General features: G+C 38.1%; 2 protein-coding genes across 3 annotated transcripts; one reads left to right on the top strand and one right to left on the bottom strand.

Moving 5' to 3' along the window:
* Window positions 1-283: 283 nt before the first annotated feature.
* LOC6572276 (ras-like protein family member 10B) lies at window positions 284-20,266 on the top strand. The gene is given in 8 exon segments (XM_032733540.2): window positions 284-384; window positions 1,386-1,963; window positions 12,091-12,669; window positions 14,814-14,936; window positions 17,121-17,234; window positions 17,305-17,418; window positions 17,552-17,619; window positions 17,729-20,266. Coding segments are annotated over 6 exon segments (951 nt in total). The 5' UTR covers window positions 284-384; window positions 1,386-1,963; window positions 12,091-12,279; the 3' UTR covers window positions 17,871-20,266.
* LOC6572275 (casein kinase I) lies at window positions 6,059-8,727 on the bottom strand. Of its 2 annotated transcripts, none has more exons than XM_044007656.1 (4): window positions 8,597-8,727; window positions 7,123-8,540; window positions 6,769-7,035; window positions 6,059-6,279 (listed from the first exon to the last, which is right to left on the bottom strand). In XM_044007656.1, exons 1-2 carry the CDS (start codon window positions 8,603-8,605, stop codon window positions 7,374-7,376), a joined length of 1,176 nt encoding a protein of 391 aa, XP_043863591.1. In that variant the 5' UTR covers window positions 8,606-8,727; the 3' UTR covers window positions 6,059-6,279; window positions 6,769-7,035; window positions 7,123-7,373. The 2 variants fall into 2 exon arrangements, with proteins under 2 accessions (XP_043863591.1, XP_001998415.2); XM_001998379.4 differs by having other exon boundaries at window positions 6,059-6,243.
* Window positions 20,267-20,660: the final 394 nt, after the last annotated feature.

Below are 20,660 nucleotides of genomic sequence, written 5' to 3'. Positions count from 1 at the left end.
CAGTCAACCTGCTATAGTGGCAATAGTCTCATCTATGCATTTCTTAGCTATCTGGCAACTTCTGTTGTCGCTAATATTCCCCACGTGCACTACGCACGAAGCTATAAAAAACGCACAGCATATGCAACAAGGGTCACGCTACGCTCTCGACTGGGAGCTCTCTTTGGCTCTCTCTCAGACACAGATGCCAGACCAAGAACAGAGCACCAGCAGCAGCAGCAGCAGCAACAATGACAACAGCAACAACAACTGTTATAAGATCTCTTTATTTGAAATAACTTCGATTCGAAGCCAGTCAAAAATGGTCCACCGACGCGACATGAACCGTCAGCAGCTTCCGCAGCCGCAGCCTTGTTAGCCTCGGAAACCAAACTCGCAAAACGTGTACGTGTACGTGTGTGTGTGTGTGAGTTGTATCCATGTCCGTGCAAGTATCCATGTATGCGTTGCCAACAAAATCAGACCAAATGTGAAGTGGCAAAGTGCCCCAATATGTTCTTCCCGCTGCCTGGCGCTGCTGAAAGAACGCGACAAAAATAAATAGTTAAGCTTTTCAATAGTTATGCAAGCAAGCAAAATTCATATATGAGATATATGAGAGTTTTTTAAATTATAAATAAATAGACATATATTCGTATAGCATCGGACTAAAGCAAGAGCAGCAAAGCCATGGGAACTAGCATTAAAAAAGTTAAGCAAGAAAAGTTAGTATAAGTCTTTGTATGCGTGTGTTTGTGTGGGTGTGAGTTTCAGTGTCGGTGTGTGTGTGTGTGTGCGAGTCTGGGCGTGTGGGGGGAGTCGATATAGGTGTGTTTGTGCACGGATTTATGCAGCGTTAGTTACATAAGGTATCATCATTATCACAGCAGCAACAGAGACAACATCCTCAGCATCGATACCGCTTATTGGCGCGCATATGCCCCGACGATTTGGCCTCTGACCGAGCACATAACGAGCACATGCCCATGTCCATGCCCATGGCAATGAAATGATATACGAAAAACAAAAATAGCTTCAGCAGCAAATCTCTTAGCTTGAAGCCTATAATCCAAGTTGAGTGAACGACTTCAAGCTCTCCGTTTCTGAGAAATGCATTTGCAGACTATATTAAATATATTAGGAATTATCTGTATTGGCAAACTTTATTACCAGAATACATAATTTAACTCACTCCAAGTATAATTGATTGCTCTAGTTAATTGTCGTCTGTATGATATTTTATGCAGTGATTTAATATAAAAGTTGAACTGGGAAACTCCTCTTCTCTCTCGTTTAACTATCTTAATCAGCACACAAAAATCTTGAGCAAAAATTTAAGAGTGAATCAAAGAGAAATTCAAATTGAAATCAAAATGTATGTTTTGTATAATTTTTCCATGACACAGCGAAATGGCTGCATAGGGGACGCACGTGCTTGTTGTAGTCCTTTGTTAATTGCGACGAATTGAATCATGCTATAGACAGAGAAAAAGGTCGCCCCGAAGAGACAGCCACGTGACAGTAACAATAACAATAACTAAACGAGACCCTTAAGCTTTGACCCTTCAGCCAACCGATGGCAGCAGTTCTATTCCCGCAATCCTCTCCTGTTTAAACAATATTCAAAAAAAAAAAGAAGCAATAAAAAAGAAGGAATATATTGTGCTGCTGCCAGCATTAGACGAGTGCCAACTGAAGCTGCCACGGCCAAGCAACGCCGACAACAATACGAAACGTTAAATAAAAGACAACAATAACAGCAACAACAGCAGCAAACACAATAACAATCAAATGCATAATGATGATGGATTATCTGCTGTGTTGCTATCCCTGTGCAAAGCAAAAACAACACTCGCAGCATCAACACCAACAGCAACAGCAACAGCAACAACAACTAAAACTACAATAGCAACAACAATAATAGCAACTGCAGCTTCGCGGAACTAAAAGTGCAAGTCCAAGCTGCACTAAAGTATAAATAAAGGTTATTATACATTCTCTTTCTCCTCTCTTCCTCTATCTACTTTTTAGTTTTGCCTCCGGCTTGATCAAAAAGAACCGTTGCCCTTATAAATTGCATAAGTCTTTCATTTTCTTCTGCATTAATATTAATTAAAATTAAGTCAGTAATTCATACCCTAGAGCATGTGGATAGGGGATAGGTTTTATCTTCTAAGTCGGCTTTAAATATACACACTTTTATTAATGAATCAGCATGTTCTTAAAAACTCTTCATATATCCCATCCCCATGTATCATCTGATAAATTTAATGAACGACATTACTTGTTTCTTTTAGCGATCCAATTTCAATAAGCAATATATATCTAAATATGAAGATTTTATAAATAAATGAAGTGAAAAGGGAAAAAGTTTATTAAATAAGTACTTAATAAATAACGAATCTAATATCAAATAAAATTAGTTTTAGGTAAGAAATCACTTCCTGCTTTAGATTTGAATTCCGATTCAAACCCCTTTAAAAAGTGTACTAAAATCGTTGGTAATTTATATTTGGGAGTAATCTTAAGGATATCAGAGCTATAAAATTCATGAGACCAGCTCCAACTTGCAAGCCAATTTCTCTTCTATATAATTGAGGCTCTACAAAAGTAGCCCCCGAATATTGTTATCTATGAATATGAATTCCAATTAAATTAATTTCAATCGTGGTCAGTTCACATAAATTAATTACAAACTCGTTTCTCATTGAAAGAAAATAAGTCTTTCGATTTAGATTTTTAGTTGAAAACTATTGATTTGTGGCTGGCATAAAGAGGGGAAGGAATCGCCTTATAGTAGTAGTTGAGACCCTGCGACTAATTACCAAGGCAATTTAATGCCCGGCTAAGACACACATTTAATTTGGGACACGTCAATGGCTACGCGGCAGTGAAAGGAAACCCATGACAAAGACAACGACAGCGATTACGACAAAGACAAAGCCAATGAGTAAAAGAGACAGATATAGAGAATTTTGCTGACCATCACATTCATGCGAGCTCCAAATACATTATTAATGCAGTATACAAACTCACCACAACTGACAAGAAAAGTTCATTCTGACCTTCGGTTTAACTTTTCGAAATCCTGCATAAGGAATTCGTATTGGCATGTCAACGCACAGCAAAAGTCAAAGGATTTTTCACTGGCGGCAATCGAAACAATTAATACGACAATGACAATGCGAATGACAATCCTGTCCCCTGCCAGCTGCTAGACATCATTTGATGGTAGCTCATTTGATTGCCTAGCTAATTTTAAAAGCAAATTTTGGGCCTATTAAAAAGGGTTGACAGCTCAAAGAGGCTCTTTCATCAGTTATACATGGGCATTAAAAACAAATATAACATAAATTGATTGTAAAAAGTGACCAAAGGACAATGGAATCAATTCGTAATTTTAATCAAATAACAATATAGCAAGAGATGGGCTGAATTCCACCCGAGGAACTGAGTAATCATAGCTCCAAGTCTGTGAAGTTTATAGATATTATAGATATTTCAACATGTTTTTATTTAATATAATATATTATCATATATAATTTTCAATTATACTCATTCACGAAAGCTAAATGGGCGGTATGCCAGTAAAAATGCTATTTTAAGCCCTAAAGAATATAAATTTGAGTTGACAGTCCAAAATCAATAATCTCACATATATACGCCCATGTGGGAAGTGGCAGCGTTCTTAATTTCTTAATTTTTCACTTTATGTATATATATGTATATACTTCTAATTGCAAACATCTGATACGGGCAATTTTCTGTTTTCATTCTGTCAACAAATATAAATATTGGAAATTACTGGAAGCTTGACATCCTTTGAGCTATTTTAATAGCTTCGATATGTACACAGAATAAAATCAATATTTGATGTTTGCCTCTGCTAAAACGTTCAATTAGTAAGTCAATCCAAACCGTTTTATATCAACTCTCCCTCTGAATAGTTTAACTCCCAAAATGTGTTTTCAACAAGTCTTGTCAACAAGATTGATTATTGGCAATATTTGCCTAATTTGCAAATGAGTTGAGCACACGCCCCGAAAAACACACAACAAAAGCTAGCTTAATTGGCAGAATGTTAAGTAATTAGCTCGCAAGGCAAAAGGTGAGCTAATTTCATTTTCATTTTAGCAACGTTTACTCAGGGAGCACAAATTCCTGGAGAACAAAACGCATTAATTAAAAATTTAAGCCAAAGCAAAGCTCAATTATAATTTCATTAAACGCTCTTGCAGTGGCTTGCAGTTAGCTGCTCTGCCCACCTGGAGCTTTAGTAAGTAGTAGTAGCCAAAGGGACCGATAGCTCGCCACTAAGCTGCCAAGTCAATTACGTAATATGTATGTGTTCTAGACGAGCATTGCTGCAATCAGACGCCATTTTCAACACAAATTAAAATGCATTAGCGACACAAAATCGCACTCGCATTGCCAATGGCAATGGGATCGGGAATGGGAATGGGAGTGGCATTACGACATGAACATCCCACTTGGGAGAAACTAATCAAATAAATGGCATAACGCCTGCAACTGAATCACTGCTGCACGTTTGGGCCTCTGCCGTTTGGGCCAGTGCTGCCCATTTAGCCTTTTTCCGCAGAGATTCGTCCCTTTCACATCCGGAACCCATTGAAATTGGGAGCTAACTGAGCTAAGCGGCTTTATTATATTTTATGTAACATGCAAAAGGCGGATTGATGGAACCCATACGGTATACGGATTCATGATTTACATTGGAAATCGCTTCTTTATATTACGCTTCCGATATTACGTACGTCTTTATGAAATTTTAATGGAAGGTACAACACACATAAGTCGAACGTTTAGCAAAAAATCGATAGCTTTTGTTTTCAATTGATCAATATCAATCTTTAGTTATTTCAGCACCTCTTAAGTGCCACTGAGTTTCATATTTTGACTCATACAATTGATGATTAATGATATTTATAAATAATCAAATAATAATGCTGACTAATGAAAATAATTAATAATAAAATGATGGAATATCTGAAAAATTAAAATTTAGGGATGAAGGTAACAGGCAGAAATATGCCTGGCAGGTCTAATAAAATATGTATATTGACACGCTCGACCAACTGAGTAGATTTAACCAGTATGTGTAAGCGCATCGATGTAGAAATATTTACATTTTTGTTTTCATTTAGCTTAGAATTAGACTAAGATGCCGGAAGTATCCGAAATTTAAGGAAACTAATTAACTTTAAGGTCAGTTGCAAATAGAGTCGAGTCTCGATAAATTGTACCCCTTGCTGTAGTGACCGCTATAAGCGGAGTCATTGTAACCGGATTCTACTGTATATGTATATCATGCATAACTTCCTAACACGTAACATTTATTTAATTGCCGAAGGCACAGCAAAAGCTGTATGAATTTTCTTTATAAATATCCACACATACATTAAAATAAGTGAATACTATTTCCTTTGAAGTAATATTGCAATCCCAATTGCGATTGAATTGTGTTCAAATTATCATAATTATGTAATGGTCTGCATGGTAAAGATTGTAAAGGTGTGTATTGGAAGGATATGGGGAATTTTCTGTGAGTCACTCACATTGGTCGGACTTTAGGGTATCTTCTAGTCGAGAAACCCCAGCTATAGATTTCTAACTTGTTTTATTAAATTTCTTTCGATGCTTAGCTCTGATGTGTTTGTGTTCGATAGGCAGCTGGCAGCTGGTATACACACCTCCGGTTCAACATTCCACATGAGTCCACAGCATTCACATCCTCCAGCCGCAAACTGTATTAGCAAATGGCGAATTAGCATAAAGTAGGAGCTCTATGCTCGCTTGCCACACATTAATCATACGCCACATGTGCTGCTTATTGACTCTCGCTTAGAGGGAATACATCTAAGCTCTGGCTGTTGCTATCCACTTCGAGCTGCTAGTTTCTGCCCAGAAAAGTAGGCAATGAAAACTGGAAAGCTACTCAGAAAGACATTTATATGCAATTCCACTATGAAGATGAAGAGAGGCAGAGTCGAGCTGGAATGGATCTCATCAAATTCCCATTGAGCCCCAAAAGTCAACCACTCGGGCCAAATCGGCTGGATAATGCTAATAATATTAATAAACCATTTATTCAGCTGTACATAATTATTTGAATGATGGAAAATGATCTGATGGTCGTCTGTGCACGTTGTCCCTGCTTCCTCCCATTGACTTGTAAATCGTAGCAGTTGATGAAGGCCTCAGTATATGGATCATTTGGAATCGGTTTATTGGCTGACGATGGCTCTGCGCAATATGGATTGAGTATTGTCATTTGCTTGGCTTATAAATAAAATAAAAATTTGTAGACTTCGTGGCGTAAGCTTTATCGATAGCCAAAATTAAATGGAAACCGAATATTATTATGCTTCATCGCGCTGTACTGTGTGGGTGTGTGAGTGTGTCTGCATGTGTGTGTGTGTATGTGTGTGTGTGCAACGGGTGCCATTAGGCAAGCATCAGAACACGGTAATTTTACGGATTTGATATGTGGCATTTGAGGGATTTGGTTTCGGGTAAGTCCCAAGCTCCCTGCTCAGCCAGGCGCAAGCACAAAGACATAGGCGACGCGTGGGCGCTAGGGGCAAAGGGGCGTGGGTGGCAGTACGTGTTGCCAGGAAGTTATTTTTAGATTTACTCTCATTCGGCCACCCACGCGAGAAGAGCTTAGCAGCATCGCTTTGGGCCAGAAAATAGTTAAGTTGCCATTTGTGTAAAAGTGTTTGTCTGTGGGTGTGTCTGTCGTTGTCTGTCTGTGTATTGTATACTTACATATGTAGATCTGTGTGTGGAGAGAGTGTGCCCCATTCCGCATTATTATAGCGCGAATAAGCATACTTTGCTTTGCCTTGCCTTGGCTTGGCTTGTGTAGTCCTTCTTGTCTTGCCTTCACTGACCTCCTTTCTCCAGACACTCATGTCAACGTCCACAGCTGGGCTCGTGCCTCCTCTAATTAACCCTTTTATTAACATGCTCTGCCAATTACAGTTGTTTCCCATTTGCCAAGCAAGCCCACACGTTGGCCTAGCCCATTTGACCCTGTCAAGCAAAAGTAGTTTGGTTAACCTCTTTAATAACCAAGAGAAATGTATAGAGTATATACTATACATATATATATATACGAACTTGTATTAAACCCGCATCTGGCGAACCTCTTTATACGCAACAACAACAAAACAGCGTCCAGAGATTGCCTCTACTGGGCTGTGTCAATGCTGGCAAGGCGAATGATTTGATAATGGAGCATGGAGGACGTGCCCTCGCACACTTACACCTAGGTATACTGTGTTGCATAACACGTAAAAATGATAAAATGTATGCCAATATATAGTTAAGATATAACGGATAACGAATCGTTCCCCAATGTGGTCTGATTATTATTTTGTTGATCGTTTTTTTCGATAGTAGCTTTTTTTGATTGGCACCTGTTCCACCTCTTCCTCGTCGTCGTCATCGTCGTCGTCGTCCTCGTCTTCCTCCTCATCGTCTTCCTCGTCCTCATCATCCTCCTCCTCCTCCTCCTGCTCCTGCTCCTGCTCCTGCTGCTGTTGATCTTGTTCTCGACCCTTGCCATGTTCAATCTGTGCCAACATGCGCTTATTGCGGCCCATCTCCACATCGATGTTGACCCAGTCGTAGAGATAGTCATAGATCAGAAAATGGTTCCGGAATAGGACCTTAAACAGCTGCCGCAAATACACGTAGTCCGGCTGCTCGGTAAAGTGCAAGCTGCGACAGTACTTCATGTACATGTAAAACTCGGTGGGCACACCGGCGCAGAGTATATTCAGGGGCAGCGTGGACTTGCTCTCGGCGATTTTCTCGTACTTCTGGACTCGCGTCGCCGCATTGATGCCCTGCCAGGGCAGTCGACCGCGCATGAAGTAGAGCAACAGATAGCCAACGGACTCCAAGTCGTCGCGCCGGCCCTGCTCCGCATAGTGGGCGTGCACGGAGGCGTACCGAGCGGTGCCAATGAGCTCGTTGCGCTCATAGTAGTTGATGTGGGTGCGGGTGCTTGGGCGATAATATCTCTTGGCCAGGCCAAAATCAATCATGAACACGCGAGTGCGCTGACTGCCCAGGCCCATGAGAAAGTTCTCCGGCTTGATGTCGCGATGCAGCAGACAATTCATGTGCAGATACTCCACGCGGGCCAGAATCTGATCCGCCAGCATTAGTGTAGTCTTCAGACTGAAGTTTCGCGCACAGAAGTTGAGCAGATCCTCCAAGGTGGGGCCCAGTAGATCTAGCACCAGCACATTGTAGATGCCCTCGGTGCCGAAGTAGCGAATGTGCGGGAAGCCAACACCGCCCCTAAGTATGTTGTATATCTTGGCCTCGCGCGGCAGCTGTGGATACTTAACCGAGCTGCTCTCCAGCTTGACAGCCACTTCTTCGCCGCAGTGGACGCCCGAGGCACGATATAGCTCCCCGAAGGACCCGCTGCCTATTGGACTCAATAACCGATACTTGCCCCCAACAATAATGTCCCGTAGAGCACTACGCTTCGAGGATCCCGACTTGGGTAATTTTGCTTGCGGCTATAACACCAGACTCTGACAATCGGTCAACATTGATTTGCATTCGAATATCATACCTGCGTCATCCTCTTGTGCCCGGCTAGCTGCTCGTTGGATGTTAGAGGAATGTAGTTAGAGTGTCTCTAGGCATGTCTAGCATGACTAGTGTGGGAATAGTTTATGTCAATACTACAAACAAATCATATTTGCTGTCATATGACCATAAAGTCAAGGATAACTGTGATACTACAACCAAACTATCCGATTATCAGTTATTAATACTTAGCCATGATCCAAAACCAGTTGAGTCTATTCCATTGTCGAGCTCTAGCTTTAAAGCATTGCAGTTGTAAATAAACGTAACTGAAAAAATGTTAAAGGTATTCAAAACATTCTGGAATATACGGAATATTTTGTATAACCCACGACCTCAAAGATACTAAAATTATATTGCTTTCTTGTAAGGATAATATACTGATACTAATAATAGTATAAATCCTCATCAATACATAAAAAGTTCTGTCATTTTTACCTTGCTAAGCTTTATACATACATATGTATAATTGTCATAATTAATAAATTCTAATATATTCCAAACCTAATCTTATGGAAATATTGGTATTTTATAAATTGATAACCATCGCCATAAACTGGTAATCCCATCATCATACCATAATAAAGGACGACAAACATAACACAATAATTTTTTATCTATACTTTAGATGACCTTAAATCTATCGAGTATATAAGTTTCCTCTTTGGTTATCACTGAAAGTAGATATATAAAATCTAAAATCCCTAGCAACAGGATATCCCGATTTGCCACGTTTCCGTTTACAAATAAATTTATTCAAAGTTTGAATTTAACAGAGATAATAGTAAAGACAGCAAGGCGGACATCACACAAAGCCAATATACCCATTTCGCTTCGCGAATGAGTATATCAAATGCCCAATCGCATTGTTCCGCTATTATATTAAGCCTCATTTAGCCCTTAACAACATTCTGGGCAGAAAGTCACGCCACATAAAGCTGCTCTCGTGTAATACAATAAATTAAAAATAAACTACTGACTTTGACAATTTTAATACGCAATTTACGGCTCTGATTCGTGGAGAGCAATTAGGATGGCAAGCCTAGCCTGGCCATGCTGCTGCGCGTATGAGTCCCGGATGTAATCTGCGGGCTGATTTATGGATCACAGTTGAAATTGAAAAACAACAAACCAACGACATGAACAGCAGCTCCGACTTCGACATGCCAAACATGGCTGTGTCGACTCATAAGCCATTTAGCTAGATGGCACTTATTTATAGCTTCCAGCGCAATAATGATATGAGCCAACTGCATTTATAATGAAAATAGAAAACTATATATACTAAAGAGAGAGTTCAATACTTTGCTCTTCCCTCGTCATGTCTGCTGTGAAACGCTCTCTGTGGGCATTCTTAAAGACGTGCCCAAGACCAAGGGCCGCACATTTGGTCTACCTAATTTTGATGCGAGCCATCTTTAAAATACATATTCAATTTGTGGAACACCATCCGGTCACGTACCACATCAGCATAATTTCGACGCGTTTCGACACTTTCAGTAGGTTTGCCTTCGCGCCTGCTCCAACTCGGAGTCCTCCCCAATGGCACACTTATTGTGGCTCCCGACAATGGCTTAGACATATTAAAATTCTAAAGCAGCAACTTAAATTCAATATCGCTAAACGTAGGGTAAAAGGTATTTCGCATGCTCAATGTGATTTCACTCCTGTGACTATTTGAAGGTAAAAGGTAAACGTTGGCGGTTGCTTAACTCAGGCGAGCTGGTTTAAGTCGGCCTATTTCACTGTGTAATTCGATGTGCTAGGCTGCCTAGGTATTATAAATTTAGATACTAAATAATAATATTGGATATTTAAATACAGGGTATAAACTTAGGGTATTGTTAAAATATAAATTAGCAGAGGCAGAAAGAGTAGTTAGTAGGAAGTCCTAATTTCTGAATGAATATCGCCAGTCTTCGCTTGTTAAGTCGAGTGGTATATATATGTTTTCCATATTATATTCCACCCTAAATTTACCCATCTATCAATCCATTTGCCTATAAGAAAACGTAAGATTTGGGACCTTGAAACACAGATCAATCATCTTTTTCGAACGACTTTCACATGAAAGAGAGATAGCCCAGGATATCTTTTAGTCTAACACACCTGACGCTTACTAGCATTGTAAACGTATGCAAGAAAGCTCAAGCAAGTCCCAAATTCAAGTTACACCAGAAGCAGTGTGAATCGAGCGGGTGCACATATCAGCTCGTGCACCACATAGTCTGAGAAACGAGTCAGCTGGCCTGAATTTAAATGATTGAATTTTGCATAAACTAATTTCATAACGCTTGCTTGTCCAGGACTCCTGCTGTAGATGGGCGGCCGTTGCTCGGCTTGTAAGCAAAAAAACAAACAGTTGGGACTTCTTATTTGTTGACATTAGCTCAAGCATCGTTGAGTTTGTGATATGGGCGTGGGCTTAAGTCCTTGAACAAAAAATAATAATTTCACTCCATGAATGTACAAACAGCATCGCAAAGCGGCTGGATACTATTTTCAAGTGACTCTCATGAGATGTTTTGTTTTTATGCTTACAACTTCAGCGTTTATCGAACTTTTCCTACTTAGAATAAAATGCGTGAAAACCATACGAACGACTTTAAAGCAATGGCAAATTATAATGATTATTCGAATAGCTCTCCCGCTGACTTAAAACGCGATAAAAAGTTTAGTTCATGCTTGCAAAAAAAAAAAAAACTCAAAACTATCTAAAAAGTTTTGTACAAATTGTTAGTGACTTCGTTGTGTCAGTGAGAATACAGAAATAGCTCAGCTCTTTCTCTTTCTCTCTCCCCCTCTCTCTCTCTCTCACTCTCTCTCTCTCTCCCTCTCTCTCTCTCTCTCCCTCTCTCTCTCTATCTCTCTCTCTCTCTAAAATTGATTTAGAAATGTTCTCTACTATTCTTAAAGTTGTTGCGGCTTAGATAAAGTCTATGACGATTTGTGGATATCGAAAAACAAATTTAATCATTTTTCTGGCAAATATGTATTAATAGTATTAAAACTATTATTTCACTGAGAATACAACGGATGTCTAATTGTTGCAAATCAAATAATTTGAAAATAATAATAAGATACATTCAACTGAAATCAACAATAAGGAGAAAGAACAGGTACAGAGAGAGTAAAACAACCTCGTAAGAGGGCGGGCACTTGGGCAATTAAGCAGGATATCATGACTGGCAGAACTGCCTGTTTATCTGTTAATTAAAATGGAGAACGGAATGGGGCACAGGGATGAGCCTGAGTCCGCCTGAACTTGAATAGTCATTTAAAGGATAAGTACCCTTGCGACCTAGATATCGATTGGTTTAGGTGTGAAATTCGTTGTTGACTTCATGTATGAAACGAATGTAAACGTCATCTGGCATCAGCTATTACGCCCGATAAATTCAATTAATTTTAATAAATATAAACAGAGACTTTAGTATTTCAATTTCATTTACCAGTATTCGTTTACTTTGATTTCAGAATGTATTTGGAATCACGAAGAGGTCATACATATTGAAGCTATGCCTTTTTGTCCAGCAGCCCACAGTTGGACTAAATCGATAATTAATTAAAATATATTTAATTAACCAATATATTAGTAGTAAAGAAATCAAACTGGCGTCGTTCAAGCGGAATAACGACAATATTCGCAATTACAATAGCAATATAATGTGGAGTAGTACAATATCACCAACAAATTCTAAGAAGCTATTGATCGGTAGTACAAGAAGCGTTGATTATGTCGGTGATAGTGCGAGAACAACAACAGCAACAGCAAAAGCAACAACAGCAGCAGCAGCAGCAGGATTCAATAATAAAGCAACAGGAGCAGCCATTAAAGGAGCAACAGCTAAATCGCAGCAAAGGACAACAACAGCAACAACAACCCCAGCAAAAACAACAAAAATCTCAATTGAAATGGAGATACATATACAAAACAAGTGCATTTCGGCATAGCGTATCACTCTGGAGGGTGGTGCAGAGCCCCCATGGCTGCAGGGCCCCCTTAAAGCAGCATTTTTGGGGGCTTCTGGCGTCGGCAAAACAAGCATATTACAGGTAAACTGATAATACGTAATATAAATATAACGGTAAATATACATATATGTATACAATTCAAAAAAATATATATACATAACTATATATTTACATATACATAGTATGTTTTATATTATAAAGCGAACCATATTTTAGCTACAGTCCCAAGCTTAATTAGAAAACACCCTAGTATCCAATATATTTTGCATTTTATGTAACCTTTTCCAGGCTTGAATTACGCGTTGTGTTCGCTTCCATTAAAACTATGTTGTTTATGGGGGGGGACTAAACATTTAATTAAACCTTCCTCATCTAGCTCGCAGCCAGCTTCGCCATCACTCTCCCCATCTACCCCGCTCTCACTCCATCCACCCCTCTCTCTCTCTCTCTCTCTATGTTTCTCTCCTGTAATGGCATTTAAATGCATTTGAATGTGGAAGAACCGCTAATTCGATTTCCGCTTCGCCGATGCGTCACATCGCTGCATTTCAGGTTTTCGTGGCTTTAAAGTTCTAATTAGACAAGGGAGAAGCATTGTTGGCTACCGGCAGAGCCCGTGATTTATTGTTACCACAGCGCAAAAAGACCCGTCTACCTGTTCACCATAAATTCCCATTGCATACATATATATATATATACATTCAGTATATATACATACACATATACAAATATATTTATTTGCTAATTTGGTATTTATACGCTCCAGAAACTGCTGCATAAAGGTGAAATTATTATTATGTTCAATTTATTACCGGCATGCCTAGCACAGAAAAGGAAAAGCTGCTACTCCAAAAGTTATAGTGAAAATTAAATATCAAATTTAATAACCCAAGTTTTTCAAATAAAAACGCGCCAGTCTGTTAGCATATTGAAACCCCTATATTTTATACCCAGCCCACTGTAGACCCTCTCTTAAGATTATTAATTATATACATATTATACATATGTATATAAATACCTTTTACAATTTGTAATTCATATTAAAATCAATCTATCTAGTCCCAGTTTTTAGCTAAAAATTCTCAACTATCCAGTTAACTATTTATCCAAATATTGGGCCATGATCAGCTAACTTGACAAAGTCTAAGCCTACCTAAGGCAAAGTCTTTTCTTTTTTCCTTATGCAAACATAGCTGGGTACAGTTTTTATATTTCATATCTATATACTTTGTATATAGTCAAGAAGTTGGACGAATATGTCTGAGCATTGACTTATAATATACATTAAATTTTCCCCAAGTTGCATCTTGATCAGACTCATACTAGACATTTAGATAAATTTGTTAGGGTCTACACCCTAACCCCAGCGAGGGGTTCAAGGCTGCGGGACAAGGTCACTTGAGCTACCTCAATTTTGCTCTTTGCTGCACATTTTTGCCGTACTTCGATTCAAATAGCTAAAACGAGCGAGCTCTGTTTAAATATTAATGTAGCTGTTAGCCTTAAATGCCTTGGACAGCCGTTATACGTTATACGAGTGAGTGTCTTTGTGGACGTATTATCTGGAAATGTCTTGATGCTGCCAGCTGCTGCTTAGCTGCCTGACGTTGTGCTATTAATTGCGGTCAGTGTCACTCGTCACGCTTCAAAGTGCCATTAAAATGCGTGAGCTTAAGCAGGGAATGTTTTATTAAATGCAAAGGAATCTTTATATCAGCTGTTTCAGCTGTGTCAACTGATTGACATGAAAGGAGTAAAGCAAATGCAAGCATGGCTCGACATGCGCTGATTCATTTGCTCCTGGCCAAGCCGAATGGCAATTTAAATATGCTATATTATGCGCATTTTATGCTCTATTAGCGCACTAACATAAATACATTCACAGGAGAGGGGAGTAGGTGGAGGTGCGTCGAGCAGAGCAGCGCAGAACTCGGCTCGGCTCGTCGCTTTTATGTTCCACCGCATATCCTTGAGTTTTATTTTTATTGACCTGGTAATTGAATCAAACTTTACGTTTATGACCATGGGGCTACTTCGCGCCGCGCAATAACATTCACCCAATGCTTCCAGCATGAAACTTGATGCATTTAGTTAATTTACTCTTTCATTTCCTTTCAATGCCCAATATGGTTTAAACACGGCACATGAGATCTCATTATTTCAACTTATCCCCACTAATCGGAGTATCTATTTATTGTCGATCAATTTTTGTGCTTCCTTCACAGCAATTTTTTTACCATGACTTCCCCAAGACTCATCAAACGACAACTCATCGCAAAATTTACAAAAACTGTTTGGTCTGCGACACCTGCATACGCGAGCTGATGGTACTGGACGTTCCTCCCCAGGTGAGTGAAACTGAGAGCTGTCTGCAAATATACACAGCACATGTAGGGGGCAGACTGAAGCATCTCCGACCCCACACACACACGCACACATAACCATGTAGAACAAATAGCTGAGCCGTCTGTCTGTGCCCTCAATAGCACCTCCATATTGCCATTACTCAATACACAAAACCTATATATCCTTGTCACTATGTCAATGAGTATCAAAGCACTAAAAGACCTCACGAACTTTCCACCGCTTCAAGTGAAATTGTGTCACCTGTGAAGAGACTCTGAGAGGCTCCTGTTCAGCTGCAGTGCGGCACAGTGGGCCTGTACAGTGGTCTTTCTGTTAATAAATGAATACTTAAATAAAGGGAATGATTATTATGATGGGTATAGTTCTGATTGTAATGCATATTATTTTTGTAATTATTATTATTAGCAACAAAAGATATAAATATTATAAATGTATGACCTCAAACAAACCACACTAAGGTGAATTTATATAAATACAAATAATGAACTGGCAAAAGCACAACAAAGTCCGCTTTGTCAGCCAGTTGCTATACAATTGGCCATTCTCTATTGTCCGAATTACAACAACAACATCACTTATAGAAGAGATTCTCTCCAGCCCGTCGAGGTGGCCAAGTTTCAATGGCTTTCAATTTATTCATGTCAAATTTGGCGTGAATTCGGCTTGACACTCTTCAGCTAGGTATTGCCTAAGGGATATATGGACATATTAAAGGAGCATTTTAATGAAATCATATTTGTAAAAGACATCAGAGGGCATAGCTTATAGTTCACGCAGCTAGAATTCAAGTTGTATTCATGTAATACACTCTTGTTATAATTTACACGCCTGTAAGGGTATTCCATAGTCGTAGCACAAAACCTTGTCGTGTGCTTTTGTTGATTGTTTGTTTTTAGATACTTTTTGTTTGCCGCTCTTTATGCCCATTGTGTTGAGGAAATAGTTTCCTGTTAGGCATCCCAGATGGAGGCTTGGAAGTCACGTGAGCAACCTTCTGCCGCTTATTGTGGGGACATTTTTCATTGTCAACGATGGCGAGTATTACTCAAAGTCCACTCTAATGCATTCCAATTGTATTAACAGCATGTTGTTGCCCAAAAAACATTTTTTATGCTTTTTATATACAGCCACGCCACACTCAGCCTCTGGCTATTTACCGAGCACTACAAATTCAGCCAGCTGTGCAGAAGAGCTTGAAGTTTATAGTTTGTATAAATATCTTAATTAGATAAATTAACAGGCTGAAAGTAAATGAAACAAAAGTCTTAGAAATTATGAATGTGAGTTTCGCTGTTGAAGCACTTTGAAAACAATTAACAAAGTAGAAAGGAAGTGCAATAAAAAATCAAATAGTAAGGGGTTTAGACAGCGAAATGTAAGGACATCAGCAATAGGGATTCGACAGCTGGCAAGCTGTCTCGTTTCGTGCCAATACAATGCTTAATTAGCAAAAATCAAGAAAAACAATTGAAAGAAGTTGAGTGGGAAATGCGCAAAGCAAATGAAACGAAATTTAATCAAAAACGTAAATCTAAGAAACTTTCCGCCCACGAAGACAACGTCGACTGGCTGTCTGCCAGCAGACACAAGTAGACACATGGGGGTAAACGGGGGGAGCGACTGCTTGAAATGTAAGAAGGAGAAAGAGGAGGGGGAGGTTGGGGTTGAGGACGAGGGAATGTAATGGCGCCAAGGCGCGTGGTCTTAGCCTAAGCCGTTGGCCAATATTTCTATTTGGCTTTGCTCTCATTCGAAAATGCTGCTCAGTAAATTGATTTTTAATCTGGTTTCCCTAATAATAAATAATATTTCGAAAGGCGGCATAGTACTCACGCCCCATGCCAGACAGAACAGAACAGAAATAGAAAATCAAATTTATAAAGTTTTTGCTAACTGTAATGAAAATGGAAGAATATCTAGGTGCAAATCAATGAAAGCCCATATACATTCCACTGCTACAACCCATTCGTATCCTTCTTTATTATACTCTCCAGTTATATAATGGTCTACATATTAAATTGCTATTTTCTCTTTGTTTATTGCACACACACACTCACATGTATATGTGTGTATGTGAATGCAAACACGTTTCATGTGCGACTACATACTGCGACGACACTGATTAAAAACAAACACTTAACAAATCGGCATGGGAACCTTGCCAGAAGCGATTTCCAGCTGACAACTTTGCTGAATGGAATAATGGACATCCGCTGGGGCTGCGAACGGTGCACGCCTATGTTTTAGTCTATGACATGGGTAATCTGGAAACGTTTCAGGTATAGAACCCAAATACCAATACCAGATATCTTAAGATTTAGCCTCAACTTAAATGAAACTATTTTGCAGTACTGCCGCTCCATAAGAGATCAAATCTTGGATAGTTTCAGTCATCGTGATTTTAGCATAATTGTGGTGGGCAATAAATATGACAATGTCTCAGAGGCGCAGGCTAACTCGCAGGTATCTATAAAATTTAGAAATAAATATTATATATCTTTTTTATTATTATTTTATATAGACTACATATTTTTTATAGATACTAATAATAAATATCTGTAATAGTAAAAAATTTCTATATCATCTCTTTTTTTAGGAGCTTAAAGACATTTCTACGCTGGTGCGCAAGCATTGGCGTTGTGGATACGTAGAGTGCTCGGCACAGTGAGTATCTTTGCTTTTAGCATAACTCTTGCAAATGCAAATGCAAAAGCAAATCCAAATATTGACCATTGCGAAATATGTAAATTATATTTTACCCGATTCCCAACAGATACAACTACAAAATCGGCGACGTTTTTCGAGAGCTAATGGGCTGTAGCAGCGGAGGCGTCAATGGCGCAGCTGTCGGCGTTCTTGTTGGCACTGAATTCTCACAATCAACTAGGAATAAAGGACGCTGTACAATACTGTAGCAAATGCTGCACAAGTTTTTTAAACAAACACCTTACTCGAACGCATGATACCCAAAAGATTTTCCTTTCTGTACCCTGAACCCTTTAAAAAATTGCCAAAAAAGGTTTTAGTTTTTTCTATAAATGGATGCAACCGACGAAAAACGACGTGAACGATGATATATGGTATATATGGTCTTGATCAGGAATGAGAAATTTAAAATATATATTCTTTTTATATAGTACAGTTATTTAATATCGATAGACATACATATATATATTTTTACGTTTTCAAAGACGATAAAAGTTAGAAGCACAAAATTCGAAATGAATACACAGACTGAAGAATCTAAATATATATAGTATTGTAGATATATAGATTCTTCCCTTCATAGCCCTCGAGATTTAAATGACGTTGTTCACTTATATACTCGCACACCATTGACTGCTATATATGTATATTCCCTTTATGCACGAATATCAGAAAAGATAAGCCGAAGATATTCGAAAACTCTCATGCCCGTGCTCATGTGTGAGTGTGTGTATATCTGTGCCTGGGCTTACGGGTGTAACAGTAGCTTAGTGAAGTGGTCAGGGTATCCCCTAGTCGGTCATTCCCGACGGCAGCACACTTGCTTGCTTTCGGCTGAGCTGGGCCGCGGGGGTCATTTGGAATTCTCTTAAGCACAGTAACAGCGAAAGTCCCTTTCAAATGCTTGCTGGTGCATATTTTATCATAAATTTATATACTCTCATATATATATATGTATATGTATATATATATATATGATACACATATTACATTTAGTTCTCGACACACTTTTCCCCTCTCCGCCTTGCCCACGCCCCATTATCATTGTTGGCCATTGTCTCTGTTAGCCTTTGTTTGCCATAATTTGAACATTATGCTCGCTACTTTATCTAAGCCAAGCGTGAGCCAAGCTGCATTCATTGCATCGTTGTTTATTGCGGCTCTCAGCTGCAACGTTTACAATTTTGGTGCATTCGCATTGGCAAGTGTAAATTTTTATTGAATAACCGCAACATATTTGACATATACAGTCATTAGAAGAAAAAGAAAAACACAAAAGATAACCAAATTATATAAAAAGCTGCCAATAAATACATAGCTTGAGTTAAAAATTATATATATTCTTTTTTGTACGTAATAGGTAAATAATCCCACCATAATTTACAATACATTTTATGAGTATAGAAATACAAATATTGTTAATGAAAACAACAGCGATAAACCCCAAATCCATCAGTATAAATGGTATACTTATACGGTAGCTATCTATAAGCAAAATAGTATATATATATGTATATATACATGTACGTATATATAAATTCATTAACGTTGTGATCATTTCAAGAATTAGTTATTAGGCACAGGACGACGATAGATATGTTAAAGTCAAGTAAAAACCCTCTTAAATAGTAAATAATTAAATATATGACAAATACTTAAATGATTTTAAGAATTGCTCATGTTTTAGAAATTGTTTTAATGCAGCAATTAATCTGGCATAAAAGCAAAAAAGAAAGAAAAAGAAACCAGTCCGTAAGATTGTTAAGCTTGCTATTCATTTACTAAACTTGTTTTCATTTAAAAAATTAGAGAAAGGCATTTCGTATTTTTAGAAAATATTGTAAGGGAAGAAAATATAATAACAATAATTGTTGCCTTAAAACAATTTCTTTGTTATTTAAATACCTTACCCGAAGTGACGCAGAGCTAAGAATTAACATAGTTGAGTATGAAATGAATAAATCAAATAATTTAAGCATCAAGCCTTAAAACCAATGCGACCCAAAAGTTATTTCTTAATAACCGATTAATACTATTATTAAGGTTGCAATTTTATAATGCGCACAAGAAACAATTGTTTTATATTACGAATGTTAAGATCCAATTCAGATATTTAAAAGCTATTATTTAAAAGGGAATATATATACATATATGTATATATAGTAGTAAATATATATGTATAGTTTGTCGTAGTCAGAGAATATTGACTAGCTAACTAGGTAGGTAACTCTTAAGTTTCCACAATAAAATTGCTGACATTTACTATTTTCACAAAACAAATCTACTATGTCTCTATACCGAACTCTTTCTTTACCTCAACAAAACTCGAAAGATAAGCAATCAAGTCTGACTTTGTACATAGAGATTTCAAGAATTTTCGTAAATTGCAATATTGTTATTATATAAAGCAAACACAAACTAAACCACACAACACAAAACTACACTCCACTACACTACACTACACTATACTACACTATACTAGACGACACGATACGTACTTACATTTGATCAATGTTTACAGCAATATATAATGACATTTATGTATGTACATTAAAAAAAAAAAACCAAAATCTAGTCAGTCTACACATATTATTATATAAATATATATATATACATACATGCCGACGGCAATTGAGCACACTGCCAATCTGGTATATAACATAGTAAAATCCAATCAAGTTGAGTGCTCAATCGACCAGAGCTGGCAAATCAATATAGAGAATGTGAATTCACATTTCGAATGAAATGAATTTAGTAAAGGGTAAAATTAATAGGCAATAATACGATTAAATAATAGAAAGAAGATATAGTTGAAATTAAAAGTGGCATACGACTACCATTAATCGAAAAACAAACAGAAAACAGATAAACAATAACAATTTGAATGCATTAACAACTACAATGATATAATAGAAATGTACAGCCGAATCACGTTGACTTGTTGAAATGTGTTCATTGCATAGATCTCAAAATTGAAACACAAATTGAACAACACATAC

The sequence above is a fragment of the Drosophila mojavensis genome, unplaced genomic scaffold, assembly GCF_018153725.1.
Source record: "Drosophila mojavensis isolate 15081-1352.22 unplaced genomic scaffold, ASM1815372v1 contig_19, whole genome shotgun sequence".
NCBI lineage: Eukaryota > Metazoa > Arthropoda > Insecta > Diptera > Drosophilidae > Drosophila > Drosophila mojavensis.
Note: the sequence above shows the minus strand (reverse complement) of the source record. Positions and strands in the feature narration are given on the sequence as shown.